General features: G+C 29.5%; 1 protein-coding gene across 1 annotated transcript; it reads left to right on the top strand.

Moving 5' to 3' along the window:
- The first annotated feature begins 4,043 nt into the window (after nt 1–4,043).
- Nucleotides 4,044–17,202, top strand: ERp60 (disulfide-isomerase A3). The gene is made up of 10 exons (XM_014415360.2): nt 4,044–4,249; nt 4,567–4,654; nt 9,251–9,371; nt 9,494–9,716; nt 10,165–10,278; nt 10,586–10,686; nt 13,762–13,957; nt 14,348–14,579; nt 14,723–14,857; nt 15,353–17,202. Exons 1-10 carry the CDS (start codon nt 4,095–4,097, stop codon nt 15,464–15,466), a joined length of 1,479 nt encoding a protein of 492 aa, XP_014270846.1. The 5' UTR covers nt 4,044–4,094; the 3' UTR covers nt 15,467–17,202.
- Nucleotides 17,203–21,941: the final 4,739 nt, after the last annotated feature.

Here is a 21,941-nt window from a genome sequence, read left to right as displayed (position 1 = left end):
TAACCATTCTGAAACATTCGGTACAAAAAGATGTCTAAGGCTGCATTCCAAAAAATACCCCCGCCATTTTATTTCTGTTCAATCATTACTTTTTAAATTTTTATTACCTATAATCACAATAAATTATGGAAAACTAAATGGCTAAATTTAATTCGTTAACAACAAGGTTTGTCAACAATGAAAACAAGGCAGTTTTGCACTTATCTCTGATGATTTTTTGGTGTATCTTTGATGGAATTTGGAGCCCATACAAGCGGTGGATAATCTCTACTCGCATGGACTTGGGATGTAGGAGTGGAGTTCTCGCAGAGAACAGACGTTACTGTACCGGGATCGAGCTTGATCGAGCGAAGACTAGAATCGCTGAATACTTCTGCTGCTGTCGTAATGCGCGGATAGACCTTGGTACAGTCAATGTTTTCAATTCTCGAAAGTGTGCTGGTGACAGTGTTGTCTTCTTCGGATAAGTGACAAATCTGTCGTGACCTGGTGGTTAAAATTTACCAATCGAATCTGGACAGGCGCAGCTGTCTCAGGATTCTGTTGGAAAGCATATTTCATATTTAATTCCATGGTTCATCCATATCTAAATATTTCTTCTTTCCATGCAATGCCTAAAGTGCTTGATGACCCATTGGATTGGCAATAGCTCCCGTTTTCGGTTGAGTACTTCTGTGTTGGGGTGAACTCCACGGAAAAAACTATGAGGCCATCAAGAACCGCAAATCTTCTGTTGTGAAACTGCTCTCATGGTGGTGCTGGAGGGATTACATAGCAGAACCAGTTCGGCGTTCTCCTTCGTGTTTCCTAGCACTACAGTCTTCTGCAGTTTTGCAGTGTTCTAATGCTTGAATGTCTTCTTTGTTCCAGTCGACTGGCCTCTTATCATTCTTTTCGGGGAGTTTGTGAATCCGGCGCTTTGGGTATAACGACGCTAGAAGTAAACATACCCAAAAAAACATCGCAGGCCCCTTACTGTTATCAGCTTAGGATAGGATACGATGGCTTCCACTTTTGCTGGGAGAGAGCTGATTTTCTGTCGAGCGATGTCTTGTTGAGCGAAGACACTCTTCTTCAAGTTTACAGTGAGGCCATGGTCTTATTTCTTTGCTGGCATGCGGCGGACTGTAGCTGTGACTGGGTATCCATCAGTCTTAATATAATGGATGAAGTCGTGCGTCGGTAGCTTTACGAAGGATAGGGGTTAAGTAACGCTATAGGACTGGCATAGTAAGGTAGTGTACAAATCACTTTCTTGTACCCTACAAACAGCCGGTACCAGCACCTTCGCCAATTCCCCTCGGGTCGTTAGCACTGTATTTGATCCACCAGCCAACATCCTGGTGAGATAAACCATCGCATAGTGATGTAACAGATCTGTGCCGCTGATGGAGTAACTCACGTTCGCCACGATGAAGATCATCAAATGGTAGATCAAGACATCAAATGGTAGATTCCCACGTAGAGATTTTGGACCAAGATCCCAGTTGTAGGAATGGGCACTCGTGAGTGAGTGGACTGTGTTGGAATTGATTTAAATGGTTGAATAAATGAAATTATTAACTTTAAATTATATTTTGAAAGAAATTTAACAGAATAATAAAGCTAAATGTTCAAAATAAAAATGAAGCTGAATAAAAACAAAATATATAGTAAATTGTAATTTTCTATTGAAGTGATTAACTGTAGTTTAATTAATCAATATTTCCATTTTTGTTATGGATATACTTAATGTATGATTAGATATTACTTCATTTTCTCTCTTGATTCAGTGTCCGATCTGCTACAAGTCTTCGCCTCTATCCTTCTGCCTAGCTACTCATTGAATTAGTAGCGCCACTGTTACTATCATCGGTCACCGTTCAAGATGCCGCTAGAACCGTTACGAGCCGACATGACGCGACCTACCAGCTAAGACGTAAACTATGATCACCAGACAAACGTCGTAAATATGTACTGATATATGTATTATTTCTTGTAAATACGTTAATTTTATACACGAAATAAGAATTTATTGTATTCTTATATACATAAATGTATTATTTGAATCAATAAATATTAAAATTGAATCTTCTGATCAAGTAAAAGCTAACGTATTATGGGTAGAACCTATTGATGAGGTTTATAAACCCAAATATTAAGCTTAAAATTGACAAACCAAAGTGTAAAAAAATCTACTTAAGGGATTTTCTCCTTAAGGGGTAGTGAATTATATGTCTGTAGATCAGAGATTTAAAAAAATATATATTAGACTATTATTTCACTCTGCCTTCTCAGGATTTCTTCTTTCTTCAGGGCCTACAACGATCACCTGTAGGACTGTCTACCCCACGAGGACCTTAAGCGAATACCTTACGGAGTGGAGTTTCCTTTCCTGTAAGGATCTTCAGCGAATACCTCTAGGAATTGCCTTCCTCTTGACGACCATAAAAGAATACCTAACGGAGTAAAGCTTCCATCCTGCGTGGATTTACGGCGAATAACAGTAAAATTCGTCATCTTCCTGTCTATCCATCCCATGCAACTTACATTACCTATTGAACATGCATTTTGAGGCCATCTGATGTAGAAAACCTTACACCTTAAATCGGTACCTGAACCAATTATACACAGCCACCTCAACAATTACAAATTAATGAAATTAAGAGATGGAAGTTACTATACTATTAGGGTGCTCTGATATGTCTGACTCACAAGGTAAGGTGGATATTCACTTCTTCCTGACTGTCAATTGTTCAAAATGGAGGATTTTAAATAGTGTATATGGTGAAAATATATTTGAAGCAATTTTAATTTTGTTTGAACCAAGATTAAGGATGTGATGCTTAGGCAAGATGAACACCTGGACAAACATTTGCTGAACAGCAAATATCAAAACAAAACAAGAAACTAAAATTATGATAATGAAGTGCTCTATATTTTCATCCTCACAACACACCTAAATATTAAGGAAAGCTGATAAAAAAATTCACAACCATAAAATAAAAATTTACATAAAACGTGACTTTTAGCTTTGTAACACATCTTTGAATTTCCTTTCTTGAATAGTTTTATCACTGTAATACTAGCTGTAGAAATTTAATATTGATAACTTTTTTCATTTTTTTTTAATATGAATTTTCAAAAATTCATATTAATTTACTATCTGTAATTTAAAAATATAACATCACAAAAGAAACTGACAAGGAGGATCCGTGAGTTGTCCTCACCGATTTGATAAAAATATTTTGGTGATTCTACATTTAAAAAATCGGAACTTATCCAACTGTTCCTTCGGTTGGGGCTTAGAAAAAAATAAAAATAAAATAAAAACAAAACACCCTGGAACTACTTTATTTTATATTCGAGTTAGGAAAAGGATATCGACATTTTTCCTCAACTTTGGTTTTGTTTTGTTTTCCAAAGTAGATTAAAGGAAAAATACAAATGTCAAAAAATTATAGCAATTTAGCCTAACAAATTATATTGCGTATTTTTGAAAATTTATCTGTAAAAAAAGTGTAATTTTAGTATTTATAAATTTTTCGAAAAAAAAATTCTTGGAATTTTAATCTCTATAACTAACCATGGGATGTTACACTGACATATAATCCTCCCATCTTATTACAGAACACTGGTAACAACACCATCATTCAATTTAGCACGTTCGAAAATTCAAAAACCCCTTTTATCAAATACATTTTTCAACTAACGATTTATCTAACAAAAGTATTAAGTAGTACTTAATTGGCAGATTTCAAAAGAAAACAAGTTCAGTAATATCTTAAAAGGTCACAACTCGGCGGCTTATTATTCGAAACTTACATGACTCACTTTATTTCTATCTAGCAACAAGTTTTAATCTTACTAAAACTTTAAGCTGCATTAAAATTGTTATTTGATAAGATTAATTTTGTTAAGAGTAACAAAATTTTATTATTTAATTAAAATGTAATATTAATAAATTTTGTACAAAAGCAGAACATTGTTTTCACATTTTTTAATATTGTTGGCTTGTGCTGCTGGACCAATGAGATAGCGACAACTAGTAACCTTAGAATACTTTATCCCTTCTTGATTAGACAACTTCACTTGCCGGCATTGTATGTTAAGCGATGTTTCGTTTTAGGATTTTTCTCTCTACATTTCTATTATTTTTTATATCAGATGAAATAAAATGTTCTGGCGATGTATTGGAATTGACAGATAGCGATTTCAATACTAGAGTCAAAGATTATGACTCTATGCTTATCATGTTTTATGCACCATGGTAAGAATACTTATTTATTCGTGAATTAATTTTGGTTTGTTCTTATGTAGATTTTACAAGATGAATGATGTTTTGGAAGATTTTTATGTGTTATAATTTTTAAATTATGTCTAATTTAAATGTATTTATTAAGCAACTTTAGTTATGTTAGTTCACTTTTTTATCAGAAGTTAGTTAATTTATTGATTAGAAGTTACTTTACCTTCATCCATAACATCAGTTGAATAAGATATGAATTTGATTGCTATTTAAGATGAAAATTTAACTCAAGTTTATTAATACTTATTCTCTGAGAATTAACTTATTTTGGATTCTAGGTGTGGACATTGTAAAAAACTAAAACCAGAGTTTGAAAAAGCTGCATCGTTATTATTAGCTCATGATCCTCCTGTTACTTTAGCTAAGGTAAGTTACCAATGTTATTTCCGAAACTTAAGAATAATGTGATTAAGTTATGACTTATACTCCTGTTAGTTCTTATCTCTTTATCTCCTTATAATATACAATAATTTTTAATACTCACATTAATTTACTTAAGTGAAACTTATCCATTCTTCATAGATCCTTCATAAAAAAAAATTACAAATTTGTCTTTACAATTATACTTATTTTTATAGGAATATATATTATTTGTTGGTAAAATCTACATTTTATTATTTATTGAATTTGTTTTTTAAGATTCCACGAAAATGTTCGTGAGTAAAAAAAATATTTGATCATTTCATATTTTAATATAAAATTAGATGCATATATCCTAGAAACTATTGGAAAGCTGAATAATTTGGCTTGACATTTTATGTAGAAATACTTGGTTACTTTTGAATCACATTTTGTCAAATATGATTGATCATGAAGCAACAGGCACCACCAAATATTTTCTGTTGATTATTTAGTTATTAGCTATCTATTCTCGTATTATTTTGGGTATTTCTTGTACCTATTCATTGAATCTGATTCATAAATATGATTTGATATTTCTTTAATGATCTGGTAGTTATGAGAGTAAAGATTGGCTGCTTAAACCATGAACGTAAGACCCATGGTGACACAAGATTCATTTTATTTTATTTATAGACAATTAGTAATATTTATTAATTAATAAAACATCAGTCTTTATGATGTTGGTAAGATTTAAATAAAAATGTAAATCTTATTGACATGTCTTGTTTCCATACTGTTTTAATAAAAGATATATGTTTATAGAAACAATTAAATTTCGGTGATCATTTACTGATATAAAAATTATCAAATAATTAGATGTACAAATTGATTTGAGTGATTTGTATTTGTTTAATTTTATTTTTCTAATTTTAGTCTAATAATTACCAATAAAATTTCTGCCTTGAAATGCTGTAGTAAAAAAATGTGAGACAAAATTAATAAGTTCAATACCGAAGTTAAAATTTAAAGGAAATGGTTTCAACTTTGTTTCTAGTTATTAATATTTTTGTAAGTCCTGTTCAATATATTTCTCTAAAAGTTGGTTTGATAACCCATGCCTACTGACAGTTGTGAAGGAAGGGAAATATAGCCGTGCCTTATACCATTCTTCACTCCTCTGCCTCAGTTACCTTCCTTCTCACTCATACCTCAAACTTTCCTATATTCTTCTTTTGTATTATATCCTTTGAGGAAATTAATAAGAACAGAATACTATTCTTGGAAAAGTGTTGATATGCATTATTTCATGTTAGGTACTACATAATTCTTTATTAAAAATATAAATTTTTATTAAAATATATTTATGAAAGATTCTTGATTTCACAATATTAATTTTATGCTGACTAATTTCCTCATCCATACTTACCTACCAGCTTAACGATGACTTTTTCTCTTACATTTATAGAACTAAGTTCAGTAGAATCTTTTTAACTGGTCCACCTCGGATCTGTAACCCTGTCCAGTTCTTGTTTTGGCCAGATTAATCTGAGGTGTAGGTATTTCAAAGGTAAATATTTACAGGAATGTAGAGAAACACTGTTTTATGATGTTAATGAACATTTTAATATGTACATGAAAAAAATATATATAAAGCACATGCATAATACAAATTAACAATGACAGCAGTTTTTTTTTTGTTTTGAAAAATGTTATTTTATTTTGTTTTTCAACATTTGTAAAATCTTTACTTGCGTAATATTTCTATTTTTTCATGATTAGCAAATATCTATCTACCTCCTATCCTCTGTTGTCTAATAGAATTTACAGAGAATGAAATTTATTTTTTCTATGGTAATTATAATGATGAAATATTTAAATCTTAAAAATCTGATTGTTTACTTGCATAAAAATTAATAATTTTTTTTAACTATCTAAAGCTTTTAAAGAAAAATTTATATTTGTTATTTTCACTGATGAGCTTTAGTTAAGAAAAGAATTGCGATTTATATTTCAGTAAACTTGTATATTTTCATTGCAATAAAAAGTCTTTCGTTGGGAAGCTATGCATGTATTGCGAAAAGAAAAGATTAGTTTTGGAACATTTTTGTATTTTTACTTCCACATTGTTTCTATTGGGTTGTTTCACAGAAATATTGGTGTTCATTGTAAAGGTTGCTAGATTTAAAACATAAATTAAAAAAAAAATCATTATAAGCAGCTATTTATTTTTCTATTCACTTTTCCAACTAAGTAACCAATCTTTTTATTACTTAACTGAAAAAATTCAGTTTTGTGATAATATTAAGACAAATTCTTTTTTTGACCTGTAAATCATTTTTATTGAATTTTCCCTCGGACGAAGTTAGATTCCAGATTCCTAAAAAGGTGAAAATATGCTAGAGGGAAATTTGAGAAACAAGGTGAGTCCGTATGAACTTCATAATCTAGATCGTTCTATTTGTTGCCATTTCAACTGAAACTACTTTATGATTATCTCTGGATAGATATCCACCACCATTGAAATATTCATTAAACACCTGAACATAAAATTTATTTAAAGCATTTGTTACTATACAGAACTTATAATATTTTATTTCATGAAAATAAAAAATAATGATTCTGTTACTGTCTATAAATTTCCTGAATTTTCTTCTTTCTTCTTACTTGTAGTTAGCATAGCAATACTTGTCTAAATACCTATAAATAATAAGTTTCGGTTAAAAATGTATCCATAGAATCATTATCTACTATTTATGAGGTAATAAAGTTTAAGAAAGATTTAAGAACCAAGTGATTATCATTTTACAAAATGGTTTGATGATGTTGCTTAAATGATTTAAATCTATAGTGTCTATTATTAAGCAATTAGTTATTTTTTTTTTATTGATTTAATTTTGACCTTTACAATAAGAATGTAAATTGACACATTGAATCGATACTAAATCTAAAAAGGGGGAGGGGACTGCTATTTTCCTCCATTGAGAAAAACCCTTATTGAATCCACATTTTGATTGAACTGATCTGCTCCTTTTTTCAAGTTTCTGTATTTTTTTTTTTTTTTATTTGATTTACACTTTTTTGAAATTATAAAGTATACAATCTTAAAATGGAGTCCATTATAGAATCTGAAGGTTGGGGAAATTATTTAATTAATTAACAGAGAGAGCACAAATATTTATCAGTTGGCAGTATTAAAACAATGCTAGCTTGTGGATATAGCACAAGCACCCTTTGATTTGTGCCCGAAAACGAACACTCAATGGATTGGGCACATATTTAGGCCAACTTGTACAATCCAATCCATATAACCCATCTTCACACTTGTACGACTTTGCTTAAGTTTAGCAAATGTTTAGAGGCACCTTTAGTATTCCATGTCTCAAATTTCTTTAATGTTCCAAGATGAAATTGAGCTTGATTATCGTTTTGATTCTAACATATTTTGGTGGAAACAGTGTGATTTCTATTGTATTAAAATCTTCTCTAGCTCTGATTTGAGCAATGATTTCATGGAAGGGAACAAACTGCACTTTGCTAAGAACAAAAACAATTGAATAAAATAAGTATTAGCTTATGAACCACTCATGGTTGTAGACGTGTTTATTTACAAATCAAAGACATATAAGGAATATGTTTCAATTGATTGTCAATTTAGTCTTCAAATGGGGAACTGCTATTATAACTTCAATCCTAAGTGTTTTTACTGTTACTAGGATGCATTATTGTCATGGAATAATCAAACAGAAAATATTACATGTACTAAAAAAAAGTTGGCACCTGGAGGTGTGTATCAACGCTTTATTTCAATTCAGACAGTTATTAATTTTAAAATAATAAAGAAGGTTGGGTTAAAGCAATTAATTTTCCAAATTTACCTCTTTGTTTTCAATTACATATTATGATGAAATTTTGATAACAAGAATTCATATTCTTGTTCATCTATTGATGTCAAAGATATTGATTATTCAGGTTATTTATATTTATACCAAATATTAGTCTAATTAATAAATTATGTTATTGATTAGAGGTTGTATGCTTCTTGCATACTCTTGAGATCATTGGCTTTCTCTTGGAAACTTTTTAGGCCCATCGAAAAATTTCTATCCCGTGGATAGTTTACTTCTTAAGCATTGACATAATTAATGACTTTTAAAATTATTATTGTCATAGGTAAGTTGTATCTGTCATCTTATAGTTGCTTTTAAGAGAGAAACAACTTATGTAGTTTAGTCTTTATAAAGTAGGTATCCTTGTTGGTAAAGGACAGACAGCAGTTTTGTAACCTCCATATTTGTACTTCTGAGAAAGTGCTGAAAGTTTAATCACAGGTCGTCATAACAAATATAGTAATTTACGCTTATTATTTTCTTGTGGATTAGTGGACTGATCTTTGCAACTGATACAACAAAAACTCTTTGCACTGGGTCACTACTATGGAATGACTGATTCTATGACATTCTCTGGGGACTTAATATACTCCTAAAAAAGTTTCTGGGTCACATCAAAACATAAGTGATTCTTCTGGAGTGATATAATTTATTTTAGATTGTAACTTTTCTGATTTATACATTATAGATATTTATATACTGGTAAAAAATATTTATTTATGGTTGATTTTAGGTTGATTGTACAGAAGCAGGAAAAGAAACTTGTAATAAGTTTTCAGTATCTGGGTATCCTACTCTTAAAATCTTTAAGAATGGAGACTTATCAAAAGAATACAATGGACCCAGAGAAGCAGGTAATGATAGTTTTCCTTTAAGTTGGTATATTTAAATATACTTGTTAAGTCATTATTATAAGTCTAGTTTCTTAATTAAGCTGTTATAAACCTGTTTTAAAATATTATTTCCTCAATTTTAGCTGGAATTGCCAAGTATATGAAAGGACAAGTTGGACCTAGTGCTCGAAATCTGCCCACAAAGGAATCTCTAAATAAATTTTTAGATGAACCAGACCTTGCAGTTATTGGATTTTATGAAGATTCCTCTAAATTAAAGAATGCTTTCTTAAAAGTTGCTGATAAACTTAGGGAAAAATATCGTTTTGGAATTACTTCCAATGAAGAAAATCTAGAAACCTACAAGTAAGCTTATATTCTGTAAAAATTTTGTACTTTATTTGGGTACTTCGTTTTTGGGTCTTTTCTCTAGGGGAGAGAGGCCTTCTTTTTTTATGACACCATCTAGTTTTCTAAAATGTATGTCCTATCCACTTCCATATTTTCAAAATAAATTGGAAGCTGCTTTCTGATTCTCTAGAGCTCTTCGTTAAAGATCTCAGACCACCAACCAGCTCCTTATGATTCTTTGGAAGCAGCTGTTGCTGAAGGTTTAAGCAGGACTGACTTTATGTTGGTGTCGACAAGTCTTGTTCTGGTCTTCTTCTAGTTCCACATATTTGTCTTATATAATATTATTTTAGTATACCTTTTAGTTTTTTTGATAGATTTCATGATTTTTTTTAAATATTTAATTTAGGTCAAATAAATTTATATTTTAGCTTTATATATTTTTTTTTTTTTTTTTTTGCAGAAATAAAGTGGTTTTATTCCGTCCTAAGCATTTACAAAGCAAATTTGAACCACCCACTATTGAATTTGAAGGCGATATAAGTGATGGACTAGAATCATTCCTGAAAAAGAACATGTATGTATGTCTCAATCACTAATTTATGAGTTGTAGGTTTTTTTTTTTTTTGGTCGGAGAATTTAATTCCTGGCTGAAATTCTATTTTATTATATTTTGCATGTGATAAAATATAATAATTATAGAATCAAGGAAGCATTAGAAAAAACAAATAATATTTTCTAATTTTGTGAACTTACTAATATAATTTGTGTATTTATTATTCTTGGTATGTGCATGTTTTATTAATGATAGTTAAGTATTATCTGAGTTAATGTATATATTTCTGGTTATACTCTGTAGTGATATTTCTTCTCATTTGTTTTAGGCATGGATTAGTAGATCATAGAACAAGGGACAATGCTGAAGAATTTAGTAACCCACTTGTTGTTGCTTATTACAAAGTTGATTATATTAAAAATCCAAAAGGTAAAATTAATTTGTATAAACATATTTATTCATAAATATACTCATATGTTTTACGTATTATTTTTAGAACTTAATTTATAGATGTTAATTCTTTTTAAAATAACAGGGTTTTTTGTACATATGTAGGATTTCATATTTTCTTTTGTTCAGTCATCTATGTTACAAATTTTCAATGTTTGAATTATTATATATACCTAAAGATTGATTCTATTTTACACCATAATGTTTATTCAGCTCCTAAGCTTTTTTCTTGTTACTTATCGCATATATTTCTGCATGCATGCACGGTAAATTACAGTATATTGATGGATTATATGTGGGCTGGGGTAGATAAGCAGGCTTCTTACATACATTAGTTATTTTAAGTAAAGTATAATAAAATATGTTTAAATGTTGAGGTAGCTTCCTTGAATTTTGATCTAATTTATCAGATAACATTTGGCCTTAGCTAGCAGACTCTAATCAGCAATAAGTGGATCTATAATGTAATTACTGAACTAAGACTAGTATAGCATAATGATAACATAATTAACACTCAAGGAATATAATTAACTCTATGAGGGCAAAAAAATAAAATTAGTAGTTGTTTAATCTTTAGTAGCTTAGACTGCTTAGTCATTGAAACCTAATAATAATTAACTTCTTCCGGAACAACTTTAGAAGTCATCCTCTATAACAATAAAACATGAAAAACATCAACTTAATTAATTAAATAATTGTTTTTTCTAGTCACTATTATTTCTAACCGTTGTTTTAAATTAGCAATAGCAATTTGAACTGCTAATTGAAATTTAAAGGTTTTCTTTTTATTTAATTTGTTCTCAAATCATAAGTATTTTAGGTGTTTTATTTCTCCTGACTACATTGGAATTCTGATAATCCAATAATCCGCTTAACCTGTAACTGAAATTGGGGTATATTCTTAAAGTAAAAAAAAAAGTAAATAAATGCTATAAAACACACAGTGATATTAAGTTGTAATATTTCTGAAAACGTCAAGTTTAAAATTACTGAAAAATATTGGTCTGGTAAAATCTTTTCAATTTTTTTTCTATGAGAATACTCCTCCAGCGAAGCTAAATTATGCCAATACCTCAAAAAAATGGTGTCCAGTGGAGTCATAGCGGATGTTGCTCTCAAATGCATCAATTACAGCCACATCTGAGTGTGGTATCCTCTGCTCACTGTCACCTGTTTCCAAAATATTCCATTGATCTGCTCATTGTCTTAAAGTGCATGTTTGTGATTGTTGGCCTGTAGCCATTTTTTAAGAGCTTTCGTACTTATAAAACACTGAATCTATGTTCTACCTGATTTAGAATAATTGCTCAACTTTCTAGACAGTTTTCCACTTTCTTATTACCCAGTTTGTTTCAAGATTTGGTTATGTTTAAATAGACCTTATAAAATAGACAGTGCAATAACAAGTAATAATATTTATGTAATCACATTATATTATATCATTTAAGTTACTATTTATATTATTTCAAGAAATATTATTATATAATATTCAAGATTATTTTACAAATGAAATTGCTTTATCTGAAAAATTCAGTAATCTAAAATGGGTCTAATCCCAATTATTATTTGGTATTCCACTGTACTTATTAGTTGTGAGGATTGAATTTAATACTAAGGGCACTAGGAAAGTTTTACAATACAACTTTATTTTCTACAATTTTTTTAAATAGTTTCCACTGCACTCAGTACACTTCTCCATTCTCCTAAACTTGTCTGCAAAGTTACCTCGCCGCGTTTTTTCTGCATGTTGGGCACATTAGATGTTCCAAGATATTAAATAGTCCTCTTCACTTGTGAAATGCCTACCTTTCAGCTTAGCTTTCTTTTCACCCAGGGGAAAAGCTTGAATCGCAAGGAACTAGATCTGGGCTGTAGGAAGGGTGCTCTAACAGTTTTATTCTTGTGTTGGCCTAATATTCTGTGCAAACTTTAGAATAATGCACTGAAGTATTATCATTGTGAAGGAAAGAACCATGAACTCATTCTTGAGTTTGGTCGAAGTTTCTGGAGGGCTTGCACCATTTTAGAAAGACATTCCTCAGTGTACCACTTGACTTGGTAACAGTCTTCTGTGTTTCTAGTATCACTCGCCCTATAATGCTCCTCTCACTAAAAAATACCACTTCCTTTCTCTTTTTAACATTTTCTGGACAGGTTGTCAGGATATTCTCTTCTTCTAACACCCATATTTTGTTGTGAGTCTTAGTTGGGACATTAAAATAGTAAAGCCAAGTTTCATCTCCTATCACAATACTGTTTACATTTTAGGCTTTTCGATTTTTTATCTTCTTTAGCATTTGGCTGCACAATGAGAGCTTCAGTGAAGCTATGGGGCACCTAAAGAATACAAAACTTCCTGACTTGAAGATGATAGAGGAGAATTCCATGAACTGCTGGTGTTTTAATGCCCATGGACTCCTCTATCTGATGGTAGGTCACTCCCCTGTCTGCCTCAAGTAATTTCCAAACAGTTAATGTTTTCTTTAGTCACTAATGATGCTGGACAACCTGATCTTTGAGCATTTTCTAGCTCACAATTTCCTCTTTCAAACTCCCAGTATCACCTAAATATTGTCATACAGTGTTGAAAATTCTGTCCAAGCACATGCAGCATTTTCTCCAACACTGATTCACACTTAACCCACGTGCAAATTTGTAGCATAAAATCGTTCTGTATTCAAATTTTAGACCAGGATGACATCTCCGATACCTTTTACTAACACAATCAGAAGGGAATGCTCCCTGTAACTATGTAACTGCCCCTATGACTCAGTCAGCTATTGCAGGCTGTGACCGGTCTACGTATTCACCCACCCTTCCCTTCCTTGCATGATCCCATCACTTTTATTGCAAAACTTTCCAAATACCCTTAGTATGTTATATCAAACAGGTATCCACTATATTCTATCTATCTTTTAATTAAATTTTATTTTTAATCTAAAATAATAAAGGGATTAAACATTTTATTAAGCGTTTAAAATCTTTTTATTGATTATTAACTAAGCCAAAAACGAATCTTATTTAGTATTTCTAATGATTTGATGAATATTTCAGGTACCAATTACTGGCGAAACAGAATAATAAAAGTTGCTCAATCATTTTCAAATGATTTTAACTTTGCCATTAGTGCCAAAGATGATTTCCAGCATGAATTAAATGAATTTGGTTATGACTATGTGCCTACTGAAAAACCTATTGTATTTGCTCGTTCGAAGGATAATAAGAAGTTTATTATGTCTGACGAGTTCTCGTAAGTTTTTTATATTTGTTCATATTTTCATAATTGTTCTATATTTTCTAATTTAATAATAGGATTATTAATTTGCATATATTATTAGTAATTTTTCTATTAAATTTTTTTTTAGTTATTAATTTAAAATTTTAGAATTGTTTAATGTTAAATTGTATTTACCAATTCTATGTATTAGGCTTAAACTTTTGATTTTTATCATTATAAAACTACAATGTAGAGGGACAAGACTAAGGAGGGCTTTATGAAAGAGTGTAATGTAAGATAAAGAATTTTTTGTTTTGCAAGTTGTTTGAAAATCTCCATTTCGCCTATACTATAATTAATGGTTGTTATTGGTGCATACTAACATTAATAAATTATGTGCTTTAGTTGATTCAATTATTTCAGAGTTGAAAATTTTGAGAAGTTCTTGAACGATCTCAAAGCTGGAGCATTAGAACCTTATTTAAAATCTGAACCTATTCCTCAGAATAATGATAAACCAGTTAAAGTTGCTGTTGCCAAGAATTTCGATGAAGTTGTGACTAATAATGGGCAAGATACATTAATTGAATTTTATGCTCCTTGGTGTGGACATTGTAAAAAACTCACGCCAGTTTATGATGAACTTGGTGAAAAGGTAGGCTCATTGTAATGTTTGGTAATCAACATAAGACAACCATTATTTTGTTGTTCATTGAATTGTTTATTGTGCTAATGCAATATTATAGTTGTTGCATTTGAGAATTGTTATGTTTATTTAAAATTTTATTGTTATTTTAGTTAAAAGATGAGGATGTAGCTATTGTTAAAATGGATGCTACTAGTAACGATGTTCCCTCACCTTATGAAGTACGAGGGTTTCCTACCATTTACTGGGCACCTAAGGATCGTAAATCTTCTCCTGTTACTTATAATGTATGTAATTTATAATGACATTCTGTATTATTGAATAAATAACAAATACTCTCAAATTTTTTTGTTAATCTTGTTCTTTTATTAATTTACTTATGGTATTAATGCTAATGCGCAACTCGAGCTCCTATTGGCTTAAGTGTTGCAGATGGTTTTATTTAACAAAATAGTTTGTCTTCCAAAATAACCTTGTTTTATATTTCACAATTTTAAAAATTATTTTGTGTATATATTAATTTTTTTTAAATATAATATGTATTAATCAAATATAAAATTATAAATAAATTTATTTCATCCAAATTAATAAACTTATTTTGATACATACATGTGCTTATTGATTTTTATATTAATTATTTAAAGTAAATACCCCTTCTAAGTGGACACCTCTTGGCAATGATCAAATCCGTTGGACTTGTGGCTGTCCATTTTGAAGAGGTCTCATTGTATACTTTTTTGAAATTATATTTTTAATAACTTTCTTTCTTTTTTCTTTTATAGAGTGGTCGAGAGTTGCAAGACTTCATTAAATATATTGCAAAGGAAGCTTCTTCTGAATTAAAAGGATTTAACAGGGATGGATCTTCTAAGACCTCAGATAAAGATGAGCTGTAAATCTAAAGTTTATTTTGGTCGTAAATTTAAAACGATCATGTAAGAATGAATTTGATTTAAATTTAGTTTAAATGTTTAAGCTGTCTCTGCCACTGTGCTAGATTTTGTAATGCTATGAGTTCATATTTGTATATGTTGTCAAAAATTCTTACAGCAGTTGGTAGTCAGCATTGTCATGATATGTTTAGAACATAATAAAATATAGTGTTTTATTATTGAATAAATGTAAAAGAAAACAAATTAAACAAACATCAGAATAAAGCTTTAATTGTATTTCATCAAGTCTTATCAAGTACATATTATGAACATAATACATGACGCAAGAAACTACTAGTTAAAATGTGTTGTTGAAGTGTTACCTATCGGTTACCCTTCAACTATGGTTTTAAGTAGTCATTGTGCCTTTTGAGGTTTCACTCCCTCCCCTACATAAAAAAACAACTAAACAATGAAGACAATTATTATAAATTAGGTATATTTGTTTTTCATTAATTCTAGGTCTGTGGAATATACCTGTACATTATTAATATAGTGTTAATATAAATATGTACTTGTAGCAATATTTTATATAAATTAAAAAAATACAATCTTTGGATTTCTAAATATGGGTATGTTTTACATAATTAAAAGTAGGTGTTACAATCTTTCAAGATTTCTAAATGAAATGATTATAGAGTGTACAAAGAAAAACACTAGTTAAATAGTTCTTTATTTATCTGTTTGATGATAAAAGTAATAGGATAATAATATAATCTTCAATCGATTTTTAAGTATGTTGATTTTTTTATTATGTAAAACATGTTATTAATATGTATTTTATTCAATTTTTTCAAAATTTTCATATATTGTTTCAACTTTAACATTATTAAATGTTTCATTGACTGTTTTCATATGAACCTCAGTAAAAAAATTGAAATTAAATTAAACTTTTATTCTTCGTTTTACATAATCTGTTTTAATCTAATAATTTTCAAATTTTGAAGTTTCTATTAACTGTTTAAAAATTGAAATGTATTGATAATATTTTAAAGAAAAAAAAAGGAATTGTTTTAAAATAGATGTATGATTTCTCCCATTTCAATTTGTTATTAGGGTATTTTATTTTTACACATTATTATGTGTTAAACTTATTCAAATTTTAAATTAGGTGCGTTTACTTTATAAGATTTATCATTCCATCAATTGTCTTAGACTGAATTTTATTTAATTTTTATGTTGTAAAAATATTTATTTTATTTATAATAAAATAAATATATGTTAATTTAAATTTGAAAATGAAGCCATGAATTTTGTAAATCAAATTAGGTTTTTTTTTTTAAAGTTATAATTTATGTTTTAGTACTATGGATAGAAAAAAATCTAAGAGTGATAGTACATTAGTACTTTACTTAGGTTTTATTTTAAAACCTGTTAGCATGGTTTGCATTGATTATTATTCATTTGAAATATAACATTCATGTTTCATTGAACTTCTTTAGCTAGTGTAAAATAGTTCTAAATAAATCCACTTATGTAATATAAATATTACTAACTATCTTTAAAAAATATTCTGATTGTCATTAAATTAAAACTCCATTAAATGATTTTGCATAATAAAGTTAAGGCTATTTTAGAGTAAAGATATTAAATATCTTCCAATAAGGCATATCCATCTATTATATAATTTAACAATTCTGAAATATATTTATATTAAAAAGTAAACAAAATAAAATTTTATACAATTTCTAAAAAAAAAATCACATTTTTTCCTGTTGTCTCTTTTTTTTTCTTTTTTATCTGTTTACCTTTGATTCCAAATTCTATGAGAATAGGTCTGATAAGACATTTATTTGGAACTTGATTGAAATATGTCTATTGCCGATTATTTTGTATAAACATTTGTTCCAAACTAGCTTTGTTTTTTAGTTATGAATTTTTTACATATTTCCAATGATATCAAACATTTATTTGAAAATCAACAGTCAAAAATGAAAAAGTTTCATTAGTTTAGTGTTTTATCAGTAATTTTCCTTGAAGTTTTTCCATTCCATTTTACTGTGATGTTACTTAATGTATAATTGATTGAAATTTCACCTCCTTTCCACAATTTTATACTTTAATCTAGTTTAAATATAGATTTGTAGAAGAGCTGATGAGTTTCAACTAATATGTCAACACTCTTGGTTGCTGGTTCTATATCGCAAAGATTATTGACCTGATGTGCTTAATTGCAGCCAGTAGGAATTACAGCCTTTTACAAGCTATTTATACTAACTTCTGCGAGAATGGGAGTGCTGAGATTTATGAAATAATTCTTACCTAATTCTGATTGATTCGCCCCTACTCATTGAAAATAAGGATTTTTGACGTTAGCAACCTCTGTGTAATTAGGCTAAACTTTCTTATTATTAAGTTATCTGCAACAATTCATAATTCTAAATTAGAATTGCTGAAGAACTGGTATATTTTACTAATGTCCATATTTAACTCTTTGTTAGTTTTTTAATCAAATAGTGTATATTTGGTTGAGGATACCAAATCTTGATATTGCATGATATTTACTGTGATAAGCTATGTAGAAACATGATGGTAATAAAGAAAAATGAATTTCAGGATTTACTATCAATAGTGTTAAGTATTTATAAAAGAATGGTGCTGGAAAAAAATGAAGTGTTTTATAGGGCTTTAATTATTTACAAAACAATAATTAGAACTTTTTTTTTTGTAACTGATCAGTCTTCCTTCTGTTCATCTGATAAAAGTTGAAGGAAAAGTGCATATGTATCATGGATTGGAGTCATTCTGTACCAAAAGTTCCCCTTAAAATACTTGGTACACATCTCTGTTTATCTTACTTTTCTTTATAGAACTTTATGGTTTCATAGATTCCGACTATTATCATTTCTTTAGGGGTGTGTATTTGGTGATAATCATATACCTAAGTTACCAAAAAATTATGAAAAAGAGAAATTGTGACATTTTACTTTACAAAAATGATATTTATTTTTATTTTCACCCAAAAATATGTTTGAATTTATTCCTCTTACAACACACACACACACACACACACACACACACACACACACACACATATTTAAGATTATGTTAGAGAACAATCATGGTTCTATTTTAGTAATGTTGGGACATTATGGAAAGCAAATTAACTGTTTGATCCTAATAAAACGACTTAAGAACTAATTAAAAGACACTGATTTTTCATTATTAAAAAACTCTATCTGCTGTATTTATTGCTAGATCAGTGCTATGAAGATAAACACTAATTAAAAAAATATTAGTAAATAAAAAATAATTGCTTTCACTTTAGTGTAGTGTTAATTAATTAATCAAATATTTTATTTTGTAAATATTAATGTATTATTTGTTTTTCTCTGTGAAGCAGCTTACCCGATTTAAGTTCTTGATCACATATCAGTTATATCATTTAAGTTTGTTTATCTTTTAAAACAAAATTAGCGTTTTTTACTAAATTTTATTGTTTTATACCTTGTAACTTTTTAAAAATCATTATTCCTTATTTTTTACAATTTTTTTTTAAGGTGAAATTCATGCGTTAATCACTTGGTTTATAATACAGAAAATTTTGTTATTTAATTGAAACAAAATTGTCTAAACCATTAGGTACCCACTTAAATTTACAATGTCATATTTAAGTATTTATTTTTTGTGTTTTATAAATTAAAGTAATTATGATTTGATTAAACTTATATTGAAATACATACTTGTTTTGGGTGACTTAGTTTCAAAACCAATTTTTTAAGTTATATGTTAAGTTATCTTTCCATTTTACATTTTTTTTTTTAATTTGTGAGTGCTATATTAATTTACTTATAATTAATTATTTGTTAAACAAATTATAGCAATAAAATTTCTCAATGAAAAATGTTGGTTCTAAAATGTGGGTTTACATTCTGACAATGTTATTCAGAAATATATTTTATTATTGTGATACAGTGAACATGAATTGTGAGTTCTAAATAATAATTTTCAAATAATAAAATGATTCAACATAGGTCTGTTTATCATCCTTATCACCAGTTTAGTGCTTATTGCTTAATTGAAAAACATATTCGCCTATTTCTCCCTTACAAGTGGAGGCTAGGCAGATGGGATCACTGACTTAAAAGAAACTTATTTGTTGATCTGAAAATATTAGACACCTATTGGTGGGTTCTTGCCAATAAGTTTGTGTATTTAATGTTTGTTATACACTATTCAATTTTTTGTATAGAATGAGAACAACAGATTGTTGATTGTATTAAATGAGTTTAATTTTTCATACAAATCAAAAATTTGAAAATTTTGGATGTGGTTTTTAAAGTATATCTTTTTTCTGCTAATGTCCCGCGTTTATGATATAAATTCATTACTCCTTACAATGTTATCCAAGTCCAACATAACTACAGCCGTTGGAAGGCTGAATTTCCATCTGCCCTTTCCTCTAAAATCTAAAAGATTTATCTCTTTATATGGGAGAAAAAAGAGTTTCAAATAAAGAAAAAGTCTCAAACGTACGAAAAGCGAAAGAACAAAAAAATATTGTGAGTGATGAAAAATGGGTTTAATGTATACAAAAATCGCCTTCCATTTAGTTGATCAAAAGAATATCCTTTCAGGAAAAAAAAGGAAGATTCGTTTTTAGCGTAAAAATATTTTAGCTGACTGGTTCAAACAAAATATATTTGACAGACAACTATGATATGAATAGACTATTAGATCAATTTAAATTTTGGGAGGAGACCCACGTAAAGTATCTTTTATTTTTTTTTTAAATTCGTCTTTAAGGGTTTTTGAGGATGCCAAAAACGGATCTGACTTGCATTTCCTGAGAGGAAATTCTTTTACCTACTTAATGGGAAGCTATTTTCGGATTTTGTGGTATAGTACTCATTTATTACAATTGTCAATATTTTTTGTTATTCTACATCCGAAACCGAATAGATTGATATATTATTATCCCACTGTGCCATAATAAGAGTGTATTTATTATATGTATAATAAGAGTGTATTTCAATACACTTATTGAAATAATTTTTCAATAATACATTATTGAAATAATTTAGCTCATCTAAGCTAGCGAAATGGGATAAAATATTCTTATATTAATATAAAATATATTTGTAAGAAGTTTATATATTTATAAGAACTATATATGTGTATATAAGAACTAACAGTGAACTACTTGCAGAGACTGGTCAACTAATATCTCACGATATGAAGGCAAGGAGGTTAAGATGGGCAGGACATGTGGCTTCAAGTAATCCTTCAGGATGCCTCTGCACAATGAATGCCAGTATAGTAAGCAAGAAACCACGTGGGTGGCCAGAAACCAGAGGGATAGACAGAATCAACAAAGACGCGAAAGAGCTGCATGTAACAAACTGGAAACCAATAGCCCATGATAGGCAGGCGTGGAGAAGGCTGGTTTGGACGGACAAAGATCTACTAGGTCTGTAGAGCCAAAAAAAAAAAAAAAATGTATATTTATATATTAAAAAAATATAAAATATTTTTTAATAGGGTTATTAAATTAACAAGTATTTGACAAAATACCGTACAGCAATATTCAAAGTGAGGAAATATTAGAGAAGTGACTAGGAGCCTACGAATTTCAAATGGAATTAGGTGGTGGAGGTAATTTATACGTTTTAAAGTGGAAAAGGTACGGGGGTAATTATTGAATATATGGTTTTTCCAGGAAAGTGTTTGATCAAGGGTTATTACTAGGTTTTTGATGGTGGGGTAAAATTTGATGGGACTATCATGTACGAACAGAGTTGCAATATTAGGAACAATTTTAAGAAGGTGATTGGAGCCTATTAAGATTGCCTTCGTCTTCTCCGCATTTAGCTTCAACTTGTTAGCTCTCGCCCATTCAGAAATCCCACTCAAATCTTGAACTTTTTCTGTGGCTGGTAATAGGTCAGAAGGCGGGAAGGACAGGTGTATTTGGAAATCATTTGCATAGATGTGGTATTGGGAGTGATGGACCTGGAGGGGAAGGTCATTAATATAAATAGCAAACAGAGTTGGAGATAGAGAGGAACCTTGAGGAACACCGCATGAGAATGGGAGGGTCTTAGATGGAGGTTAACGTTAAGGTTATTTATGTACGTCAACTTTCATTTAGCTTGTCTTCATTTTGTTCCTTTTTATAATTCGAATAGAGTAAATTGAATGTTATAGCCGGGAGAAGTCAAAAGAACAAAACAAGCGTGTGAATACCGACGTCTGTTGCTTCCTTTGTCCACCAAGCATTTGTACAAGTCTTGAACTTGCGTTAAGTGGCAAAAGTGTAGATCCTGCATTATATTTTTGAACGCTCCGTAAATTCTTACCTCCTACATATTTTCTCATCATCCGTTCCTTTCTTACTAATAGATTATTCCAAGTAAACCACAATGGTTCCTACTCATCCCTCTATTTTCAATCCGCTGGTGTTCCTCAAGGTAGTATTCTCGGTCCCATCCTCTACACC

Source organism: Halyomorpha halys, unplaced genomic scaffold, assembly GCF_000696795.3.
Source record: "Halyomorpha halys isolate HHAL.00 unplaced genomic scaffold, Hhal_1.1 Scaffold99.1, whole genome shotgun sequence".
Lineage (NCBI taxonomy): Eukaryota > Metazoa > Arthropoda > Insecta > Hemiptera > Pentatomidae > Halyomorpha > Halyomorpha halys.
Note: the sequence above shows the minus strand (reverse complement) of the source record. Positions and strands in the feature narration are given on the sequence as shown.

Bases quoted from the DNA above. Each gene is read 5' to 3' on its own strand.
- ERp60 (XM_014415360.2), top strand. From the start codon at position 4,095: ATGTTTCGTTTTAGGATTTTTCTCTCTACATTTCTATTATTTTTTATA. The intron at 4,250-4,566 runs GTAAGAATACTT...TTTGGATTCTAG, and splicing joins ATCATGTTTTATGCACCATG to GTGTGGACATTGTAAAAAAC. The intron at 10,687-13,761 runs GTAAAATTAATT...TGAATATTTCAG, and splicing joins TTATATTAAAAATCCAAAAG to GTACCAATTACTGGCGAAAC.